Source organism: Grus americana, chromosome 5 (genome assembly GCF_028858705.1).
Source record: "Grus americana isolate bGruAme1 chromosome 5, bGruAme1.mat, whole genome shotgun sequence".
Lineage (NCBI taxonomy): Eukaryota > Metazoa > Chordata > Aves > Gruiformes > Gruidae > Grus > Grus americana.
This window is the reverse complement of record NC_072856.1, coordinates 3,317,717-3,341,218: the sequence shown is the minus strand read 5'-3', so window position 1 is coordinate 3,341,218 and position 23,502 is coordinate 3,317,717. Positions and strand designations below refer to the sequence as shown.

Below are 23,502 nucleotides of genomic sequence, written 5' to 3'. Positions count from 1 at the left end.
CATAATGCTTCTGGAACATGCTTCAGGACTATTCTTCAGAATAGTAAAGTCTTGCCACTGTAATATTTGCCCCATCTGGATAACAGATATGGATGGGAACTGTGTTTAAAGATTCAAGTATGTCCCATGGCTGCTAGTGCCAAGAGTTGCAGTGGTTTCTGCCAGCCGATGAGAACGAACGGCAGATCAAGTACTATAACCTGAATAGGGGGTGAGAAAGCTAAAATATGATGGTCTTCATAGCAGAGGTGACTTTACTATCAATAAGCTGTTTTCCCCTAGAAAAGAGTGCTCATTCTCTCTGCTTTAAGAACAGTATCTACTACGTAAGACTGAAAAGTAAGAGAAATAGAAGAATACCCTCAGCTTGAAAGTGATTTGCAGAACGGGAAAATGAAGGGGGGGGGGCGGAAATGGTGCCTAAGTATTTCTGTCCCCTTGGGAAAGTTTGTCGATAAGCCAGTCAAGTTTTACAATCTTTTAGCACTCCATGAAAGGAAAACAAATAAAACACCCAACCCCAAAAAGTAGCTGCAGAAGTAATATTTTACATTTTAATCCTGCAAGAAAAGTTATGGAGCATTCACAAACTGTTGAAACCTTTAGTCAGGCTCCTAAACTTCCTGGCACAGAAAAGTCAAATTTTCTGAGATCCGTTAGAGCTAAATAATCAGACTGTTTCATTTTGGTCTTCGTTTGGTTGTTATACCATAGAGAAGACAGTAACCCCTCTTTGTTGGTAAGAACTCCCACCGAAGCTAAGTGACTTGACTCACTAAAGGATGGATGGGGTCCATCTGCCCCAGAAAACATTGACTTCCAGGGAAAAAAAAAGTGGCCACAAGGCTTTGATTCCTTCCAGTTGGCCTTCATAGAGTCCATGCCAGAAAAAAAAAAAAAAAAAAAAATTATAAAATGTATTTACATCAATGTAGTATTACATGGAAAAATGGGTTTATTATATGATAGACTTTATTAATCTGCAGTGAGGGATGTAGTTTGTTTTTATACCCACTTGCTAAAGACACTGTTCTAGTGTAATAGCCATATATAAATATGCAGTGGGCTTTTCTCTTTGTATATATGGTACCTTCATACCATATTTATTAGTCTAGTTGCAGGAACTCTACTTTTTAATGACCTAACAGATTAAGACCAGGAAGAAAAGAACTATTACCTTCCTCACTTCTAGAAAATAAATCAAAATTCCCAAAGAATTATGCACAACTAGAATGTGGATGATCAAGCAAAGGAATCTACAATCACATTTCTTTAAATTAGCAAATAAAAGACTGAATGCTCGATACTTTTTTATTACCAATAGTGAGAAGAATTAAGTTTATATCATGCACAGAAGTCAAAGTGATATCATAATATGCACTTTTTCAGATCAGAGTCTAAGGAAAACAAGTTGAAGTTGAAGCTGCTTTAACACTGTCAGCTTTTTAACAACAGCTTCTGGCAGCTTACCTTTATCCACTAATGAGAGGCCACAGAAATTTAAAATAAAACAATATTAGATGAACTGAAAATTTAGAAAGCAAAGCTAACAAAATATGATACGGCATTACTTTTTAGTAGGTGTGCCACACTGATGATGCATAAAATGTATCAACATTCTCTTGCGTAGCAGTAAAGGCACAAGTTTAAACAAAAACTACTCATGCAAATCATGCATATTTGAATTCTCCAGAGATGCAGCATTCTTAAAACCTTTTCTGTTCTATATACTGTACACAGCGCAGTTCCTTTTAGTCAATTTAACATATATACACACACACACATATATATATTTTTTACATTTCTATTATGCCAGCATGCTTGTCAAAAAACACTTTCTTACCAAGCTCTTCAAGCTCTGAGGTCATTGACTTAGACCGCAAGGTCAGTGCAGTGGTTGGAGCTCGCTTAGGAGGTGGTGGGGCTTTGCATTAAACAGAAGGATATACAGTCTAAGTAAATACACATCTCTCAAACGCTACATTCACATACATAATTTCATATTTATTTAAAAGAATATGCTACGTTAAATAAGGTAATAATAAATACATACATGCAGAGGAAAAACCCTGAGATGCTTTTCATGTACTGAATTTCTATACCGTTTCTACTTTTAGCGTAGGTTGTTTGACACATCAGCAAGCTTTTATGTAACAGCATACATAGAAACATTTAAAGCTAAATAACTGTGCACTTCTATTTTTCAGCAGGAAAAAGACTTTCTAGAGAAAGTGCCTCACAGCAGTTGTGCCCCTCCTTCTAAGAAACGTACATAGCTAGAAAATCTCCTGGAGACCAGCCAATCTCTGCCAGATTAATTTCATCTTTGAAGAAACTGTTAAATCTGAGAAATACAAGAAAAAAGATTCAAATTTGTCTTAATAGTTACGGTGAGACTAGGGAAAATAGGTGATTCTCAGAAGAAATAAGATCTGAAGATATCAAGGTAAACATCTAGCACAGAAACTAAAATCTGGCAGGTGTTTTAGTGTCCTGGCAACCAATGGTTCTGGTGGTCAGAAAGGACCGTAACACCAGAAAAGATTAGGCCAACGTTGGCAGGACAGTTGGAGATTTCCAGTAAACAGAAACGGCTCCGGGACACCACAAAAAATTAAGGATTCTTCAGTGTTTTGGTCAATACTGTACGTCAGGCTACACCATTTTGACAAAAGGTGGCAAAGTCGTTTGAGGGCGAGAAAGAGTGATGGAGGAAAGAAGTAGAGAACGTTCTTCCCGTATCACCTATGTCCACTGTGTCAGCGTCATTCTTTCCCTGTTGAGCTCCATCATCTTCTTACAGAGGCTTGAATGACAGTGTGCCACAAGAAAGCAAAAATATGGCTCAGGTTCGGTGCCAGATGATGGCAAGAAAATCCTTCCACAGAATTCCTAAGGCACAACGGCAACTGCCAGGTAACGAGAAAGGCTACCAACTGGCATTAAAAAGGGACAAGATTCAAAAGTGAAAGTTTTTGGCAAATGACACATTATCAGTAGAAGGCTCTGGAAAGATGACAAAGAACTGGGTTTGTTTTTACAGAAGCAACTTCCCTTTGGGTTGTATACAACAGCGTTTCTATTTAAGGCCAATATGACACATCCCAAAAGGCAGAGGTGAAAGGTTTGTTTAAAATGTGTGAATAGTAATTCTACCAAGTGAAAAATAATGCAGGAGCATGCTTAGACATTATTTACTTAAATATAGCCTTCCCCCCCCCCCCCCCAAGGTGCTTTATTTTTTTTTAAAAGCACTATATGTCAAGAACACTCACAGTGTAGACAGAAAGTTTTAGTCAAGGACAAAGAGGGAGCCCTCGGGTGCCAACTTCTCGCCTGCTCTTGTGTTGAAGAGCCAGGCGGCTGAGAGCGACAATTCAAGAAACTGGTGGGAGGACCAGGAATTTTCAAAAATGTGCTGCTGCTCTAGTGAACGCTAGTTAGCAGCAGCAATCTTTTCTGCTTAACGGTAATTATGAGGGCTTAATGACTTCCCAGAGCAACTTTTACGTGAGCAAATTCAGGGGTATCTAAGGTAAAGGAAATAGTGCAAAATTCTTTTTTTTTTCTTATTCTTTTTTTTTCCTTTTTTTTTTTTTTTTTGTGAAGCTTTGCTGGTGGTTTTTTGGGTAGGTGGGTGGGAAACACATTGACATTTTTAAGGAAATAGCCCAATCTTATGATAAAGGTTAACCCATAACGTCCATTAAAGTTAATATAAAAAAATCCTTAGGCTTTTAAATGGGGAAAAAACCCCTCTTTTCCTATTTGTACCCAGGCAATTCTTTCCCAAAGTCTCTGTGGTACATGATGGTACTAACTTCTCTTGGAGTAGCTGTTTTCTTGCTAGCAGCCAAGTGGCAGAAAAAGAAGCTGTACATCTCTTCTACTTATGGGAAGAGGAGGGATTTTCCCTGGCTGGAACAACTCCTCTACTTTAAATTCATCTAGAGGAATTTTCCCATTAAAATGTACTTTTCTTCTAAGAGTACTTCAGTCTAAACATATTGCTTACGTTTCTTATTCTTACGGAAGTGCTTTCTAAAACATGTGCTTTGCAAAATCGTAAGTTCTCAATGATTTCGACAGGAGTTAAACTAACCTCATCTCAAGTTCACTTGGAATTAATTAATAAAAGATAATCTGTTCTTTGTGCTTTTTCTCTCTCACTGCTGCAAGAAATTTTACTACAAGATCTTCAAACATACAAATGTATAAAGATCCATAAAGATGAAATTTCATGGCAAGCATGACAAGAGAATATTACCTTTTTGGTCACATATTACTGCATAAGTCAATAGAATTAAATTATTCCAAATTAAATAAGAGTATTTCAAATTTTAAAAGCAAAATCCGTAAATCAGCATTTACAAAAGAGTAATTTTTGCGTCCACACTCTGGTTTCTGTGGAGCAAGACCAAAAGGACTCCATTAGGAAAAAGAGAAGAATGTACCTTTCTTTCTAGCTGTGTCATCTGGATCAAGATTCCTGGTTACTGTGACAACCTTAAGAACGAGGTGATTGCCCCCTTGTCGAATCATGTTCACCACCTGCCTGTGGCCAACTTTCACTACGTTCTCATTATTAACCTGCAAAGACAGAAAATAGTCTTTTAGATCAAAACGCAGAAAACTACCGTTATTTCGGTTTTCAAAACAGAAAAGAACACCAAGATATAGAATTTCTAATTACTGTCTTTTAATTAAAATACTTATTTAAGAAACAGTATATAGCTGACATGATAACAGGAAAACAAAGCTAGCTCTTCAGGAAATATGCAACTAATTTCCTTATAATTACCACTTTAAAAACCAAAAAAGTTAATGAGTTGAACCAAATCTTTCCCTTTACGTATTTTATTTCCAACAATTAGTGTGCTACAACTCCGCATTTCATACACTAAAAATATTTTCTTAAATGATAGTAATTTTTCACGACTGCATTACCCACAAACGTTTACATGCATTTCATGCTCTCTAACGTAACCAGTGAGATATTAAGAAGCTTTTTTTTTCAGATCATCCTCCTGAAGTAAATTCTCACATTCAAGAGACATTCTTTTATTATATGCACTCTCCTCATTTCCCAGCATCTGATCTGATGTCCTGGAAGCGAAGGGCCACAGCAGTCCAAAAGAGGCTTTGTGGAAAAAGAGGAGTTAACAGTACGAAGCCCTGACCAGCTATTATGGTGATGCCAATTAAACTTTAAACTGCACGGCAACATTAAACCTCAAAATGTATACTCTCTGGGTAATTCCTAGTGCTACATCATCATTTTTGCTGTATACGCCTTTCCATAATATTAATTAATAGACATAGAAGAAAGCACACGCATAAAAACTGTAAATAAGCATGGATAAAAGTAATTTATTTATTGATCCGACCTATAAGAAGTCACTGAAAGTTATCGGAAATCTGAATGATAGCTGCACATAAGACTGAAGTGCTGCATGTGCTGTTTGAACATAAGAAATATTGAGGAATGGAAGCAGTGGAGAGGAGATGCTGCCAGAATACATGCTGGGAATTTGATCTCTATCCAAAATTCAACTGACTCAGTTATATTTCACTGCGATCACTCAGTGCCTTCCAAAATGAACAGTCATTTTCAAAGTAAGTGTTTTTAGCCTCCTCTACTCATTCTGACAGGCTGGGCATCTCACACTCCAAAGAACTTAGAGGTTAGAGCAAAATCCCTCATTAAATATTATTGCCATTTAGCAGAGCAACAAGCACAACCAGATCCACTCCAGCTTGAAATCGTTTTTCCATCCATGGTGTCAAAGGAAAATCCTGCCTCTTTTCAGGCTTTAGCTGAGACAAAATGCATTACAGTGAAATAACAACTTAGTAAACCGTATTTTTTGATACAATGCTGCAGTCAGGAGTCTCAAAGGATGATCTGTGTGCTATGCCTATAAGCTTGAGATGCTTTTTGAGTTTCACATACAGTGACATAGGTGTAACACATGCTGAACATCCAGACCTGTTGAGCAGGCAAAACCAAAGTTCTCTGTTCTGTAGGTGGAGGATATAAAGGAATATCAATTTGAATAGGACTGTTGCTGTTTGGTTTTATCTTACACTTTCTTGGAATCTGGTATTTAATTCCAGGATAATGTATTTATTTAGCTGGACCAATGGCATCTAAATTTAATCCATCTAAAACATTTTAGCAGAGTTTTCAATTTATTTCCAAATTCCTTCTGGTATTAAAACCTCAACCAGGTAATTCTTTTCCACAGAAAAAAATTTATGCAATTAAGAACTACAGAATGCATCCGCTCTGTCTTTACTGGAATTAAATTTTAAGGTGGGAAGCCACTATGGATTAGAATATATACCCTAATACTGTCAAAAAATAGAGACCCTCAAATAAATCAAAAGTTAATATTAATCAAACACATGTACACTTCACTAGTGTAAAGTGATAAATGGGTAAAATGATAAACAGCTTATGCAGCATACCATCTGTTCGCATCGTTATGTGCGATGATATTTAACATTTAGAGCAGGAGCAAATATATACGACACATTTTTTAAAGCTGTCTCAGAAACAGAACCTGTAAATGACTGTTTATAGCAGCTTTGTTTAAAAGGCATGGTTACAAAAGCTGGTACCAAAAAGATTTATATTGCAAAAATAAAAATATTGATAGGAGATCTGAAGCCAAAACTTTCCCGCACAGAACTTTCATTCCCATGCCCTTCATAAATAGGTGAAAATTGAGAGTATAGAAATAGATACGTGCTGCATCAATGGCAACGGGTTATCCAACAAGCCAAATGCCAGGAAAACTGTTCCTTGGGACAGCCAACAATTTCAGGAACTCTCCTCTGTCCATTCCTGACTCCCAGGAAAAGCCTCAGAACTTCAGATTCTTGAAATTCATACTTTTATTATAATTTGGTTAAAACTGGGCAGTGGGATGGAAGTTACTTTGAGCACTTTGAGAGAATTTGAGAAACAATTTACAAAATAATACGATCTCATAGATCCGATGTTTTAAAAAACAGCCTGAACTGGAAGCTTGAGCTATCTCAGGTTGAACTTACTTTTTGGGTATGTATGAAATGTTCTTGAAGTGTTTAAAAGGAAGGAGAGTTCTGTGAATATCAAGCTTTTTCAACTATATGTCTCGATACTTTTTCCACCTTGTATAATCAATGTACATGGGTTTTTTAAGAGCAGAACAATGTTACAAGACAGGAAAATTACGACTTAAGAGCAAGCTGGAGACAGAAATGAGAAAAAACATAGTAGACAATTTTCCCAGATAAAGTAATTTTCTAGTAGTGTGCAATGCATTGTAATTTCAAATTCACTGCCCAGTTTTAATCGAATTATAATAAAGCATGAATTTCAAGAATATTAAGTTCTGAGGCTTTTCCTGAGAGTGGCCATTCTCTCAAGAGATGGTTCAAAAGTAGGGAGTAAACCAGTGACAGAGAGAACTGACAGTCATAAATCTCACTATCTTTAATATCCAGGCCTACCACTCTGATTTGATCTTACCAAGCATTTATACATAGCAGCATCTAAACCCCACGAAACCCAATAAAAATTACGAAACTTCATTCAAGAGAAAATAATGATGTGGTCTCCAAGAGCAAAATATTAACCAGGTAATAAATTTTTCTTCTGTGTGAAGAAAGAGCCCACCATACCAAAGACGATACACGAACTCCCATGACACCAATACTTTGCTCCCCAACTTGACAAAGAAAAAGATGTTCTTGCTCACGCAACATTATCATCCTGATAACATCAGAGACAAGCGCACAGGTCCGAGAATGACAACAGACTTATGAAACGGAAGCAGTTTAGAAAAGGACAGGATATGGCAGAAATCGTTTTACAGTGAATATGAATGGAAGGCAGTTAAGTAATTTGATGGGTGATTGCAAGAGCTGTACTCGAGCTGGGAAGGGTACCGTAAGAGAAGGTGCGAAGCTTGGAGCGAAGGAGGAAGGCAGGAGCAGTATTTGATGCGAGATGATTGCTAAGAGCACAAAGGAGAGGAAGCAGCTATCTTCTCTCCTGGTCCTTTTTTTTTTTTTTTTTTTTTTCTTTTTTCCTCCACAAAGACGTTCTAGGTAATCTCAAAGGCAGCAAAGAGCCTAAATATGACGCAGTAAGAGAGGCCTACAGCAAGGTGTAAATCGGTGTAGCCACACAGATGCTGCTGAGAGGTGTAGAAAATTGGAAACTGGTTGTTTCATGTATAGTTATATTCACGCACCGCTAAACGATCCCTGCCTACAGGGCAGCTGGCATTTACTTTACAAGCAAGGTTAGAGATAGAATTACCTTCAAATTTGTTTCCTGAAGATTAAACTTACCCCTCTGACCCCCCCCCCCCCCAAATAAACATGTAATTCCATATCTTAAAGAAAATGGAAGAGTGTATTATACTTTATAGCACTTATTACCCACAGAAGCTACAGTTGGGCAGGGCTCCATTCTTTTGCTGCACCCCAACACCAGGCAATATTTGATTGCAAACAGACTCTTTGCTGTGTAAATACATGCATTTAGTTTACTTACACGGGCAGATTTAGGACAGGAAAGAACAAATGCTATTATTTTAAAATGGGGATTTTTTTTAAAAGAGTGCATCAATGAGTGCCCTAGAAATGCTGGAGTAAATTTTATGGATATTGGGACAGGCTATATAAAAGCATTTTTTTCTGAAATGTATAACTAGGCAATGGGTTGAAAGATAAATAAAATAAAATAATATAAAATAAAATAAAACAAAATAAAATAAAATAAAATAATCTGCACATTGTAGGATAGCAGATGCATGAGCTGGAACATATTCACCAGAGCAGCCTTCCCGTAGGAAGGTGCAAAAGAAAAAACACTACCAGAGAAAGAGACCTTTGCAGAGTTTGTTCTATTAATAAAAGAAAAATCTTAATTTCTTCAATGCATCATCCTAATCCTTCCATTACCTAAACATTCTCTCAGTGGAAACTGTAGTCAATAATTTTCAATAGTAATTAAGTAGACAAAACTCAATCATTCTGCTCAGAATGACCACTGCATTGGTGCAATGGTGAAAAAATTCTGTCAAAATAAGTGTTTCAGAAGCTCTTCCTACCCATTGAGCTCCTAGAGAAAACAACAAAACCCCAAACCTGTTACACACGCTTACAACCCCCTGCCTACACACTTCTTAAAAATCCATCCTTTTTTGTAAATACTTAGCACACGCTAACCCGATTACAATTTGTACCAGCAAAACACATAGCACCCAAGTAATTTGGGGGGCTCAAATTATACTTTTGCATTTCAAGTAACTACCCAGTTGTGCGCAGAACACTGCCTAAGCATGTCACAAACCAGTGTGAATTTCCCATCTGTGAAGTATTCGTGCTCTGTAGACTAAAACGTGAGACGAAGAAAGACACGGTGACCTAGACAATCTTTGGGAAGTTGTTCATTCGCTCCTTATATCCGCCTATCCGAAGTGTTTTATTCACTCAAAATCAACCGGTCGTGGTGTCTATGGTTGTGCTGGCCTTAACCTCTTTGTGATGGGCTGAAACACTCTTTAACACAAACTTAGACCATGTCCCGAATTTGCACTCTACAAGTATATTTAGTGTCAAAAATCCCATAATTTGCTTTATGTTAAACACCCTAAATTCGTACTGAATGCTGAATGCTTTTACCGCTGCTTGCCTTCTGTTGTCAGTATTGTAATCCAGCATCACCAAGAAGATGCACAGTCCACCTAGAAGGGCTTCTGCGCAAGGCAAGTTTTAACAAATTCTTTTCATACTTTTCCCTGAGTGTTACAGGAAAGGACTGAATGAATACATTTGCTGATAGAGTTTGGAGATCCAAATGAGGAGGCAAGTCAAAAAGGTTCAAATCCAAAACATGTTTTGGATTTATATGATACTTTATGAACTTATAAATAATAAAACCACAAATGATTTCAAGATTCATTGTCTCGAAAAGCTGGCATATGAGTTTAATCCGTGTCTTATATTATTACCTTCCATTTTAATCTAATATATAAATAAGTCCCAGAATGGAAATTAATTTATAAATTTGTCTCTGTAAACCCAATTATTCACAGCATAACATAGAGGCTTAAAGAAACAAAACCAGATGGCCTCAGTCCACTGGGCCTCAACTATTCATTTCTTTGAACAGGTCCTGAAACAGGCCTTGAAGAGTCTCTGGAAAATTCCTTAAAGTTTACTAATACAAATAGGAAGCTAGTTTACATTCTGATCTCCAACACAAAACATCTCCGATTGTTATTAGTATTTGACCATATCCCATTGAATCTAACTTAGTGTAAACCATGCTTCAGAGATTTCATGCGCTCTGTTGACCTAAAAGGCACTATTAAAAATCCCCCCCAAACCCCCAAAACAACGCTTCGCAGAACCAGGGGTACAAGCACGTGGGAACTCTAGGTGAAATCTTGCATTAGTAAAATTTTAATAGTAATCCGCTCGCTCATAGATTTGCCTGGATTGGTGGCCTTAATGCCTGGGAAGCTGTAAAGAAGATGAAGCTGGTGAGCGAGGAATGGTACTGGGTGATCTCCAGAGGTGACTTCCCACCTCAGCAATTCTGTGGGGTTTCTTCAAAAGTAAATGTATCATAAGGAATTACTTACAGCCTTTCAGAAAGAGAGGCACAGACGAATTACAGGAAAGGTATGAAAATCATTAGTAGCATTGCTGCAGCACAAATGTCTTTGCATAATCTCAGATATTATGGTAAACAAATAAGATATAAGATATCTAAAGGAAAACACCCCGTGGACATATCATGTCTTGCGGTTTTATACTTCATCCTGTCACCCCGCTCCCCCCTGTCTGCATGTGGGGGGATATTGTGCCTTTTCCCTTGCAGCTCCCACGGCAAGGGAAGGTGTACTGCCTGGGGCTCGCTCCCGGCAAGGGCAGTAGGACAGGCTGAAGCGCAGTGTCCCTGGTGAAACCCAGGATTTGCAGAGCTGCTCCAGCCAGGCGGCAGAATTTTTCTTCAACAGATTTAGCAACGGCAAAACTGTCGTCTTCTGAGCCGCGGCATGAATCTGGTCTCTGCCTAGAGATAGCTGAGCCATGCTGTTGAGGAAGGCTTTAGCCTTGCATCTCTTCATCCCCTTGGGTGGCACCAATACTGTAAATCTTCAGCTGCGCTCAGGAACATCTATTTCTGATAGAAGCATTGGAATGAAGAGGCATCTCAGATCATAAACTCCAGACTCCTTTGTTGTCATGGCAACTGCATCTCATAATTTGTTTCTTAACGTTTAGCCAAGCTCCATCTTGGAACTTCTTAGATTTCTTGTCCCTGTTATTCCTGTTAAGCCCAGACCCTCTGAAAAGGACCCTTTTTCCCTAATTTCTGTCCTATGTGCGACTAGTTTATACCAATCCTTTTTTCCTGTGCCAAACTGCCAACAGCCTAAAGAGCTATTTTCCCCCTACTCTCCATGCATTCTACTAACAGATCAGGTGGGAGTAACGTCCTGTCTCGGCTGAACAAGCATTTTAATAATCTATTATGACAAAGAGTCTAAAACCCAAATGCAGCACAACAGCTGTCCAGCACTTCAAAGGCAGCTTTTTTATTTTATTTTTACTGTGTCTAACTTCAGCCAAACTAGCTTATAAAGATGGTCATATGCTATCCTGTACTTCACCTAACCTACACTGCACCCGTGTCAGCATCTGACCTCTCTCAAGAGAAACGCGTAACTCATTTGCTTCTAATAACCTCCTAGATGGAGGTGGTGAATGCCTGCACTACTCCTTTTCTCATTGCTGTTGACCTGGAGCATAGACATTTTTGAGTAGCTGAGAGAGTTACTTACACTTAGATTCAGCAACAAAATCTTAGATCCTAATGTCGGTTAAAAACTGTAAGAGCCCTGATCTTTTTCCACAAGAATCAAGCTGTGAATTTTTGCTCAAGTGACCATGTACATACGTACGCAAACAAAGACAGCACAACAAGAAAACGCAACTGAATATTTTAATGGAACTTCCCTTATCCCCAGCTTACTTTAATTAAGGGCAGTCAATAAGAATCCTGCCTTACTAGAAAAAATAAGCAATGGAATAATATTTCAAAATGGTTTCTCAATAACTTCTTATTTTTTCCTGTTAAAAACACTGCCAAGTAACACAAACAACAGCATTGCTGCTGCATACAACTCAATGGTTATGTTCGGGGTCCAAGGTTAAAGAATACAGTATAAGAAAAGCAGCAGAGTCAAAGGTTGCTGTTTCTCTCTTACCCATGCCATGGTTTAAAAGGTGGAACCATGTTAAACTAGCATTTTAATCTAAAATTTTGCATTTTGCATGCCTATACCTAATCTGACAGCTGCTGAAAGTAAATAACTACTGTCCTCATGAGACCACCTTATACAGATCATTTAAATATCACTCAATTACTTGGACCCATTCCTATTAAAAATAATTGTCTCCATTAATCAGTACCTGTTACTATTTTGAATCATTTGGTTTAAGTCACATTTCTTAGGAGAGATTCAATTAACTTTATTACAGCTGATTGAACTGCAGTGTACCGCAATCAATTAAATTACACTTAGGATGAATTTGGCCAATGGCTTTCAGGTGCAAGAGGTGGCAGTTTTTCATGTGGTAACCTCTCTTAGGAAAAAAAAAATAAAGTGAATTGCGCATGCCTGTTTTGGTCTCTCATACACGCACCTGAAAAGGTTTCAATTTCTGAGGAATCTTCAGACTAGTATTACACCTAACTGGTATATACTGATACAAGGCAGTATGAGGTTGTGACCTACACTTGATATTTTAACCTGTTTTAAAGAATGTGACTTATATTCCCTGAATATTTAATGGTCTGGGAATGTCAAAGACAAACAAAAGATGTGCAGCCATTGTCTGCGCAGGTCTCTGACCGGTTCTCGACTTCTGCATGCTCAGAGTAGTTATCGGACAGGAGGTTTGCTCCTGGGAACAGGCTTCAGAGATCCGCAGCTAGGGAGTCTGGGCACAGTTTGGCCCACAGCTAGGAAGAGAGGCTGGGCACAGTTTAAGATTTCATCTCCTTTCTCTACTAAACCTTCCTCCTCTTCCCTCTCCCTGTCCTGGTAACTCTGGAGTATGCCGGAGCCAAATATGTCACCTGGCTGGTTCACAATGATCCTTAGGAGGGGGGTGCCCTAATTTAATGGCAGAGGTTGGATTTGGCATTCCCCTCGCCCCTTGCCCTAGTTCTGTTGGCAGTGTATTTATTTGCTACTCTTTTTACCTTTTCAGCATGTACTTATTTTGTATATCTGACTCCCATTAGTACCTGAGAGTTCATTCACTTGCTGGTATGTTTGCTTCTTTTTTCCTTAAAATAAACTCTGTGAAGATAAGCTGATAATTTTTTTATTGGGTTGTTGTTTTTTTGGTTTTTTTGGTTTTTTTTTTTTGCAAATTCCAATGCTTTAAAAATATATGCTCTAATTTAAAATTCAATAAAATGAAAATGAAGTTTGAAATGCAACAGAGAGTATCTTAAGATTCATTTCATGAACATGCCTCTTTCATTTAATTTGTTCTCAGATGCTATTATAGCCTATAAATTACAATACACAGCCAGCACCAAAAATAGGGTACCAAAAATAGCAAACTAGAGGTCACCGACATATTAATGAAACATCTCTAGCGTATCTGCCCTTCACAGATGAAAGCATGCATGGAAATCCAGAACTGCTTAACCATTGCAACCGGAGCTGCTTTCACCTCATTCCTCTGACACAACCATAGTCATCCACCTCCGCTGGGGTTTGTTCTGAGCAAACTGGTTTTTTCACGTAAAGAAAATAAATGCAACCCAGGCTGTACGTTCAAGCAGTGGTTCTGCAGTGGAAAAACAAGTTTAACAGACTCTTATGCCTCTACTCTCCTCTGTTGACCACCCACCCCCGTATCAGTTTGCCAATCTCTCAGCGGAGTCACTAATGCTTTGTGAGGCCCTTCTGAGAAGCTGATTCCAGAGGGAAAAAAAAAAGAAAAACAAACCCAAAAAATGGAGGACAATTTTAATCTGGATGATTTCAGGGCAATAGTTAACACCGCATGGTTTCCCAAATTAGCAGTGTGATCTGACTGTGGGGCCGGCGATGGGCAGCACAGGGGGTGGACCGGTGGTCCGTGCGGTTGACAAGTTGTGGCCAAGCACCCTTCTGGCGGTACTGTACTACCCCATTACCCCGGTTGCATCCTTCGGCTCTTCTGGGACAACTCTTTGCAGAGCAGCACGAAGAACAGGATCCATTCTGCACAGGGTTTCTAAGCCAGGCCTGTTCCTGGGCCTAGCTCACTGAGCTGAAGCCAGCGTTACTGCTACAAGTTCTCGTGCAGTTACGCCCTGGGAACAGCGCTCATCTGCCACGCTCCGACCTTTGAAGTGATTAAATGCTTCAGACCCCAATGAAACAATTCCCAGCTTAACACTTTATAAAAACATGAGGCTATGTTCAACCCTAAAAATATATCCTTTTTTAAAAAATCAGGAGTACAGCGGTATTATGCAAGCACTGAGAAGACAATAGATCTTTGGTTGAATTCTGAATGAACCGCTTGATAAGTATTTACAATAGGTAGCAGATAGCAGGCTGAGCCCTTCTATTTTTAAAACTGTGCATACCTACCTTAAAGGCCATTAGGCAGAAAATTCTAAAGTATGTATCAAAATATAGATCTCTGAGTATTAAAAATGCAGCCCAATATTCTTTTTCATTAGGTAAGCACACATTAGTCAGGCAACAACATTAAAAATTAAACATTATACATGTAATATAAACCGATCGGTTCTGTACGTGTCAATGACTCTCAGCTAAAACCTTTGCAGAGATTACACAGATATATTGACAGAATGTCTTGTCATCAAGTACAGATAATCTATATTTCCTCCTCCCACATACAGTCACTTTTCAGAAAATGCATCTGCACTTGGAACAATAAAAAAAATGCATTGCTCATGTATTTCTCTTCATGTAGGAAAGCCTAATCTTATAGCATATAGAGATAATACTTTCTTAAAGTCATGTTAGCTTTAACTACGCTGCCTTAACCTTGGAGCCACTTACAAGTTTTTTTGGGAGGCCATGTATCATGTTGTTAAAACTCACAGAATAGTTAGGTTAGGATACAGATAATGGCATTTGCTATACAAACCTACAAGAAAATGTAGTAAAACGTTTATGTCTTTAGAGCGAGACTTGTGGGCAATTATTTTGTTCCTCAGAGATACACGCTGCAAGGAAATACGAGCGACATAAGAGAACTTTAAATCGGTAAGACAGAAGTGAGCCAGCATTCCTTACTCAGGCATGCCATGCGCTCGCTGTCTTTACGGAAGAGCACAGACAGGACTGCTTCCAGAAACACAAACCTGAACAGGATTTGTCAGCCACAGCGACTGTGCCTCGTTGTAAAGCGCGTTTCTCTTGATGTCAGTCTTCAGTGATTAATGCCGGGAAGGAGTGTGGTTGGGTGTTTTGATATCTACTAATCCATGACAGTCTACATGGACAGGTGTCCCAGTTTGTCACCCACCAGACCCATTAAGCCTGCGGGCAGGCCCAGGTTTTGCACCATTTGCTGTTCTAATTCATTGGATCGTGTGGCTGCTGTTTGCCCCGTAGAGTCATGCAGCTGACCTCTACTCCAGAAAGGCATCCTTTGAGTCAACAAAGTCCTGATTTGATTACCTTTGTGCTCATCGACTTCAGTAACACTACTGACTAAAGAACTGGCAAAGAGTTTACGCCTGCAGAGCGTTTCGCCACAGCTGTGCCTGACAACAAGAGTGAATGAAGGCTGAAGTCTGGGCTTAAGAAATGCTTAAGCCCATACAGAATAATCAAACTCACATAAAAAAATGTTTTCTGTATTAGATTAGAGGTAAGAGATACGCGTCAGTCATTTGAGTCATGAACTTGGTAATGCTAGGAGTGTCCCGCCCTAATTTAGAAAATTACTAATTGCACCAAGCATACTGCAGTTTTCTATTAATTGCCAAATGAATATGCATGTTTTATGCAAGACTTGTGAAACTGAAAATAAAGAACCAAAAGAGCTATCGATCATAGAGTCACGGCACACCATAGTTACAAACATGGAAATGTTTAGTTTAAAATAACCAATCAAACTCAATTACACCTAATGGACAATCCTCTACTATCTGCTTTTGCTGAGGAAAGTCCGAATCCACCAGATGCATCCGCAAGGACAACAGCAAAAATGCTACTCATCCTACTTTGTAAGAGAATATCGGAATGTATATCCGTAATTATAATGTAAAATAGACACTAGCCACAAATACGTAGTGTTACACAACATCGACTCAACAAAAACTCAAAAGCAACAAAGGACAACTTGTGCAGTTCTTTTTAAAGAAAACAAACTTGTTTATAAGAGCAACTTCATTAATTTATAATGAGTCTTTTTGTTCCCACTTCAAAGCAGCAATGTTCTAATTTACTTACTATCCACACAGAATGACTTTTTATCATCTCAAGCAAGAGTGTTAAGAAGGAATGATTTATTTTGGTTAGTGAACAAGCATCATAGAAGTATAACAGCAGACTCCTCAGAGCATTTTGTCACAGTGAATAAGAGTCACCAACAAACCTTTCATTAAGTTTGATTTTATTTGTAAATAGTTAGAAGTAAAAAAAAAAAAAAAATCTATTTTTGTATGATCTGATGACTCACAGAGCACGAGGAAATTTTCTGGCCTTTAAAGCGGCTCCACCTAGCCTACACAGAACGCCAGTCCTGAGGCAACATCCTCGCACGCAAACGGCAAAACCAGTTGAGCAATGTTTTGCCTGATGCATTGCTCCGAGTCTGTGGGTGCCTGCAGCGGCAATAAGATGATGCAGCCCATCCTATGGAAACATTTACTCCACAGTCAAATCCTATATCAAAACAAGCTGGAAACACTTCTTCGGAAACACTTCTTCCCTTCTAGTGGCCAAAAGGAACCCAAACCTGCCCTCCTCTTTCTTTTAACACCTTAAGTTAGCACCAAAATTGCCTGCTTCGCAAACAGAAGTCAGCTGTGCAATGTATTGGATGAATCAGTGCCGTTACACACTGACATTTTAGGAACACACTGAATAAGCTATACGACCATATAAAAATGTGGCAACTCATCAGCAGCATATTATTGCAATAAACGTGCCACAAAACCAAACACAGACGCTGAGGAGAAGGCGGCAAACGAAGCAGAAGCGAAGATAATGTAACAGGTTTTGCGATTAGAAAACAGCAGCCTCTCTCGTAACAACTGTAATTTCGCAGACTTGTTACCCCGCCGCTGCTATTTTCTGTGCATTAAATTAAAAAAAAAACCCTCAAACCCAAAACATTCACAGATAGCAAAACCCCAGCAAGCTTGATTCTTTGTTAAATCTTTTGGAATTTGAATTAAGTCTAAAGCAAGCAAGGAAAGATCGGAAAAGGAACTTAGGAAGTACGTTCAACAAAGGAGGAACAGAGAGGGATGCTGCTGCCATACACTGAAGGGCAGAAACGCTAGGTGCTTCCAAAAGTAAGGAAGAGACGCTTGGATTCAAATATCATGCAAATTCCTTATAATTTAAATTAAATCGCTTTGTAACTAAGTGTTGTAGAATGGAATTTAAAGGTCAACCAAGTTCTGATGCAAAGGTTTAAAACTTAAAGGCACTGTGGAAACAGCCAATATTTCCCACAAAGTTGTAATTATCAAAAGCTGTGCCAAGGTCACTTGGATACTTCTCTTGAAAGCGAGATGGACGCCTTCAGTAAGACTTAGGAGCTCAAATTCCCGCAGTACTTCGCAACCTGCGTCCCGCTGCAAATGTGACATAACTACTCAGGACGTTGGGACGACTCCTGTGAACACTTGATGTGCCAAAGCTTAATCCTAAATCATCGTCATCATCAGTGAAGGGCCAGTCAAACGCTCGCTCCTGCCAGCAATCCAGATGGCAAGTTCCGTGCCCCAACCCGGCCGCCTTCCTGAGTGCTGAACTCCCCGCTGGGCTACTAAATCCTGTTTGGCCAGCACCTGCAAGGGCACTCCCGCCAGACCCGCCGAAGGACTTGGGTAGCAGCATGGGCTGAGGACCACTTCCAGGAGACACGATGGATGCAGCTGCCTTGCTTTGGAGGCTGATTTTAAATGTATGATAGTGCCTTGTTCCACGCCAGCAGCCACCCATGCCAGAAAACTTCTAATCCTTTAATTTACTAGCGTATGTGAATTTTACATGATAGAGATATATCTGGGAAAAAGAACTTTGCGTTTTGCCAAACATGTAGCAGGCAATCCCACTAGAAGTCACTGATTTCATTTCATAACTAGCAATAACAATTTCTTTAATGACATGGTGCTCACATGGCTCTGCAGTGTGATACACTCACATGGAGACAGAACTGTGAGAAAGAGGTACACTCACAAGTCTGATGTATAAATTTTAGATGACTTTAAGGCAGTAATTGATTCTCTTTGAATGCCATCTTTTTTTTTTTTTTTTTTTTTAATCCCAGCCTCTTAGCTCTTTACTTAATTGCCCAAACTGCAGCAGCATCACAACTGATTTCTCTCCTAATACCTTGACATGAACCAGTTTTGTCCCAGTTACTGCCATCGACACGCCAGGCTGGCAACGGTAGAGGGCCCGTTTCAGTGTACCCTAACCCTCTTTTAATTGATTTCCAGGTGGTTTGGGGTTTTTTTCAGACTACGAGGAAGACAGGCATAGAAAGACAGGTACGAAAGATGTGAGGTCTGACCATGGTAACATGAAAGCTTCAGTTCTAGGAAACTTGCTGTAAAAAGTGACCTTCATGGGCGCTGCTCACTCATACTAACGCGTACCTCAAATCCTGCACCGGCAGCACTGACGGAATTGCCCCAATCTGAGGCAGAATGTCTGCTGCCATGGGGTTTCATTATTGCATGTCTGCCAGTCTACATTGCATCTTCCTGCAGATTGCGAGGGATTCCTGATCCTGATAACCAAAGCTCCTGAGAGCTTCTGAAATTAAAAATATTTTTAGGCATTCTAAATATAAGCTGAAATAGTTAGGTGATCGCTTGTTTCACACACATATATAATATATGCTTATCAGTAAGAAAACTTACTGAAGAAACACAATTTTGTCCAGAGGAATGGAAAAAATGTAGGTGTGCATTTGACAATGTATAGATCTGCTAGAAATAAATCCGTTAATAGCCACGGGGACAGTAAAAACTGTGGTGTTCAGAGGCAGCAATAAATAAATAAATAAATAAATCAGAGAAAATATATCATTAATTAGTCCTTAGTGTTTTCTAAGTGGGGAAGAGTAGCTATAATCTGATACAGCCTTTACTTACTCCATCAGTTGGCTAATCTTGGTACAACAGGCAAGGGCTACATAAAAATAACACAAAAGGGCAATGGACTGGGAAAGTAATTCAGTCTTCTCAACAACATATTGACTCCAATTTTAGCGTTGTCTCAACAGAAAGCTTTAAAGCAATTTTGCTCACGTTTCCATGGCAGTTCTTTCTCAGTGTTGTTGCTCAGAAGGAAAGACTTGGAAATTTTATGCTCCTGGAGAGACTGAATCTCATTATTTAATTCAGAAATTGACTTTATCCAAATGCGGAAATACTAAGTCGCAAAATTCTCTGGGTTTGTATGTCAAGGTCAGGGCAAATATTTAGTGTTTCCTGAATTCTGGTGCTATCCCTGTGGGCTTGACGGCTGTCTCTTTGGAAACCCATGCAACGCTCCTGTGCATCCTTCCCACGTACCATCCTATCCACACCGAATGGCCCTACTCCTTTTGATCCTAAGACGCTAAAGGGCATTTCATCCTTTACCTCATTACAATTTATTCTGAGGACGTGTCTAGGACACTGAGAGCTCGATTCCCAAGGTGTGTGAGAGAATACTGCATTAGAAGCACCTGAGCTGGCACTGAGCAATCTGGCATACCTCAACGATGCAGCGTGACACCACGCAGAGACATGAGCTTGAATCCTGGAAGAAATGCAGTCATAGCAGCATGGTGCTGCCCTCGGGCTAATTAGCACCGCATCAACACGTTTTTGTCACTTCTGTTTTCGGAGCTAGTCCATTCCATGCCAGCTCCAGGCTCCTCCTACCACAGGCCATGCACAGTGTTAATGTGTGCACCCACACTGGTACCGTTAAATATACGGGGACAACGGTCAGGGATGACATATGGAGATTGCTGTTGAAGGTGCTAAGTGTAGTTTTCAAAATTTAATCAAAACCAATATGATTTTGTACACTAACGACTACAGTACTCTCAGAACATACGGGATTAATTAGCTAAGACATTCAGTAGTTATCCCTCAGATAAATGTGATTACGTGACCGTAAAGATTTCACCTCTTACTTGCTCAGAATTCTGATTTTGCAGCGAGAGGAAGAAGGGTTAACCCTGTTATTTTGTGACCAGAGTTTTCCTTGACTTTGAGAAAAATATTTATGTTATCGATACTCTATAGAGTCTAAACACTGACTTCTCACTGCTCCTTGTGTCTCAAACTGCTCCGAAAGAGAGAAAGCTATCAAAATCAGTTCTCACTCTTTCCCAGTATACTCACATTTTCAGAAATGAAGTCAAAGATATCATTAGACATGCACTTCCTAGTCATTAATGGGGTAAAATTACTTTTTTCCGCATGCAATCAGCATTTTAGAGTTAAAAGAGACTTTAAGTAAGACTGTAAATCTGGAAGGAGACATCCTAGACCAGGCTTTTATTTAGCTAGCAAATGCATACTTTGCTGTTTTCTGGTATATAAGCAGTGAATTATATTATTTTTTTTTTCCCCCTACAATAAACTGTAATACAGATGGGCCATTATAAGGTCATTTTATGTACATGGTATCTACTTCATCTTAACTTAGTATTTTTCTGTTTTCTCAGTGTTCTTTAGACTGTTACAATGTTTTAGACATACGTCCTTGCTAAGTAATAATTTTCGGTGTGAAAGACTAAGAATTTGAATTTATTTGCTTCCTACATTGCTCATTATTTAGAGTGCTCACTTTTTTTCCTTTTTTTTTTTTTTTTTGGTGTTACATTTTCCACCATCTTTATCCCACTCACTTCAGTAACATCAGCTAAATAATCAGGGGAACAGGAGTGAAGTAAGAATTAGGATCAAACTTTGTCCTCTAATCACGGAGTGATTGAGGAGTTAAGCCACGAGCTAAGAAAGCAGAACTGATAAGTAGGACAGAGTCTGCTGTCTTCAGCCAGAAAGATACATTCCCAAACAAGAGGGTGAAATTTTTTAAAAGCCAAAAATAGAAAAGAAGGATGGATTGCAGGTTGTGATAAAAAATGAAGGTTAGTTTCCTCCATCTGGAAAAGACAAAGCAATCCTTCACTTTTCAAACCAGTATGGGGAAAGTCATATATTTTACTTTTTTTACTTCTTGCTTTGCCTTCCAAGCAGGAAATGCAGTTGTACATTTTTATTTTTTTAAAAAAGTCTTATATACTGTATTCATCTCAGTTCCAACTGAAACATTAGCAAAGTGCTATTAAATCTTTCCATCAGGAAATCACAATTACCAGCTGGGACCTGGCTTATGAATTACCTTCTTTGCTCCTGTTTTTGCTTTTTGTTTTCACTGGAAGAGTTACAAGCATTTTGGCTTGAAACTGGAAGAGTTACAAGCATTTTGGCTTGAAACAATTGTGCTACTTTTACTTTTTCCCTCTTCATGCTTTTTTTTTTTTTTTTTTTTAAATGACTGCCTCCTTTTTACAAAGCTACACGGGCAACCTCTCACTTAAAGTACTTGGCTGCTTGTTGTGAAGCATCTCTGAGCTGCCTCCCTATCAAAGGGGGTGCATTCCCACCACTGGCCCTCAGGTTAATAAAGAACACCCTCGCTTAACTACGTATAACTGGATTTATTTCTTTTTATTTTGGTCTCACCCCAGGGTTATCACATAATTTATCAAGAAGAGATGAAGAATTTTGTTTGACATAACTGTAGCCCATCTGGAAGGTTGTAGGAGATGTAACATGGCCGAGAGCTATGATTTAATACAGCGTGATCACAACTAGTAAAAAGCAGCAAACAACAAAACCCTCACTGAATACTATATGGTTTCAGAACTGTTCTCACTGTAGATGCTGTATTAGTTAAAAGCTTCCTGGATAATCCTTAGTCACAGAAACAATAAGCTGTGGGTACTTGTTTTCTTCCCCATTCTCGTGCAGGAAGCCACAGATTAAAAAGACAGACAAGGAAAAAGCAGGCACTTTGAGGCTTTGCCAGTATTTTGATTAGTGGCCAAAGTCAGTGAACTGCACTTTGTCTTGTCTTTTATGTAAGAATAAGGATGAGTCATGCGAGACTAAAATAAACTCCTTTTTAGAGGCAGTCTTGCTAATAATAGCTGCTACATCTTTACAGAGTCTTCCCCACTTGGAACTATTCTATTACTAAAAGAGTAGTATGGACCACAGTACACTCATAGCTGAATTTTACCTCAGCTGATTTTACCTAAGTGATTTGTTTTCATGTTGATATCAAAACTGATAATTCACGCTAGACAGTGGGGCACAGCAATTTTAGAAATGCGCTATCGCAGAAACATTTATACATCCATTAATTCTGCGTGACGGTGACACCAGAAGGAAGCTAGATTTCTGACTGCACTACTAACCTAGAAAACAGCAATAGTACCTATTCCTGAAACATAAATCATGTCTGTGAACTGTTCTATACAAAGGGAGGATATTTTCAACATATGCATCCCATAATAAACACATGTGTTATATTCTGACACTTTGAGAAAACTATTAAACCATTAAATGTCTTTCAGGTAAGAATGAGTATAACCATCTCCAAGGGTTTTTATACGGCAAATTCATTGAATCACAGAATGGTTTGGGTGGGAAGGGACCTTACAGATCATCTGGATCCAACCCCCCGCCACGGGCAGAGACACCCTCCACTAGCCCAGGTTGCCCAAAGCCCCATCCAACCTGGCCTTGAACACTGCCAGGGAGCCAGGGGCATCCACAAATATTCAAATTCAAATATTAGATGTGTGTAGAGCGCAGAATACTACAGGGGTAATGTTATCTAAGGATAAAACCTTCCATAGCACAGCACAGCTCAATAAACAAAATGAAAGGAAAACTTCCCTGAGTTACAACTGGACCATGAAAACCTGTTCATGCTTATCCCAACAGACAAGCTCTTCCTGCTTGAATGTGCATCAGACAGCTGTATGGGATTTACGGTTCTCTGGATTTAAACAGATTTCAGTTTTCAGACGCTGTCAAGCTCTCCATCCTCTCCATCACCTCCTGTTCCTTCGGCTTAGCAGTTAACACAACTGCTGAACAGTTGATACATCGGTGCTTATCCTCAAGACAGCCTTTCTGTTATCCGATCAAGAATCAATCGCTTTTTCTGGCTTTGATCAGTG

At 39.1% G+C, this 23,502-nt stretch overlaps 1 protein-coding gene across 5 annotated transcripts in view; it reads right to left on the bottom strand.

The window, feature by feature from the left end:
• SHANK2 (SH3 and multiple ankyrin repeat domains 2) overlaps positions 1–23,502 on the bottom strand; it is a 359,705-nt gene that overhangs the window by 41,370 nt on the left and 294,833 nt on the right. For all 5 annotated transcript variants that reach the window (XM_054827796.1, XM_054827797.1, XM_054827799.1 and 2 more), the window contains 2 exons: positions 4,455–4,590; positions 1,844–1,924 (listed from right to left, as the gene is read on the bottom strand). In XM_054827796.1, coding sequence (XP_054683771.1) covers positions 1,844–1,924; positions 4,455–4,590 — 217 coding nt within the window. The remainder of the gene's footprint in view (positions 1–1,843; positions 1,925–4,454; positions 4,591–23,502) is intronic.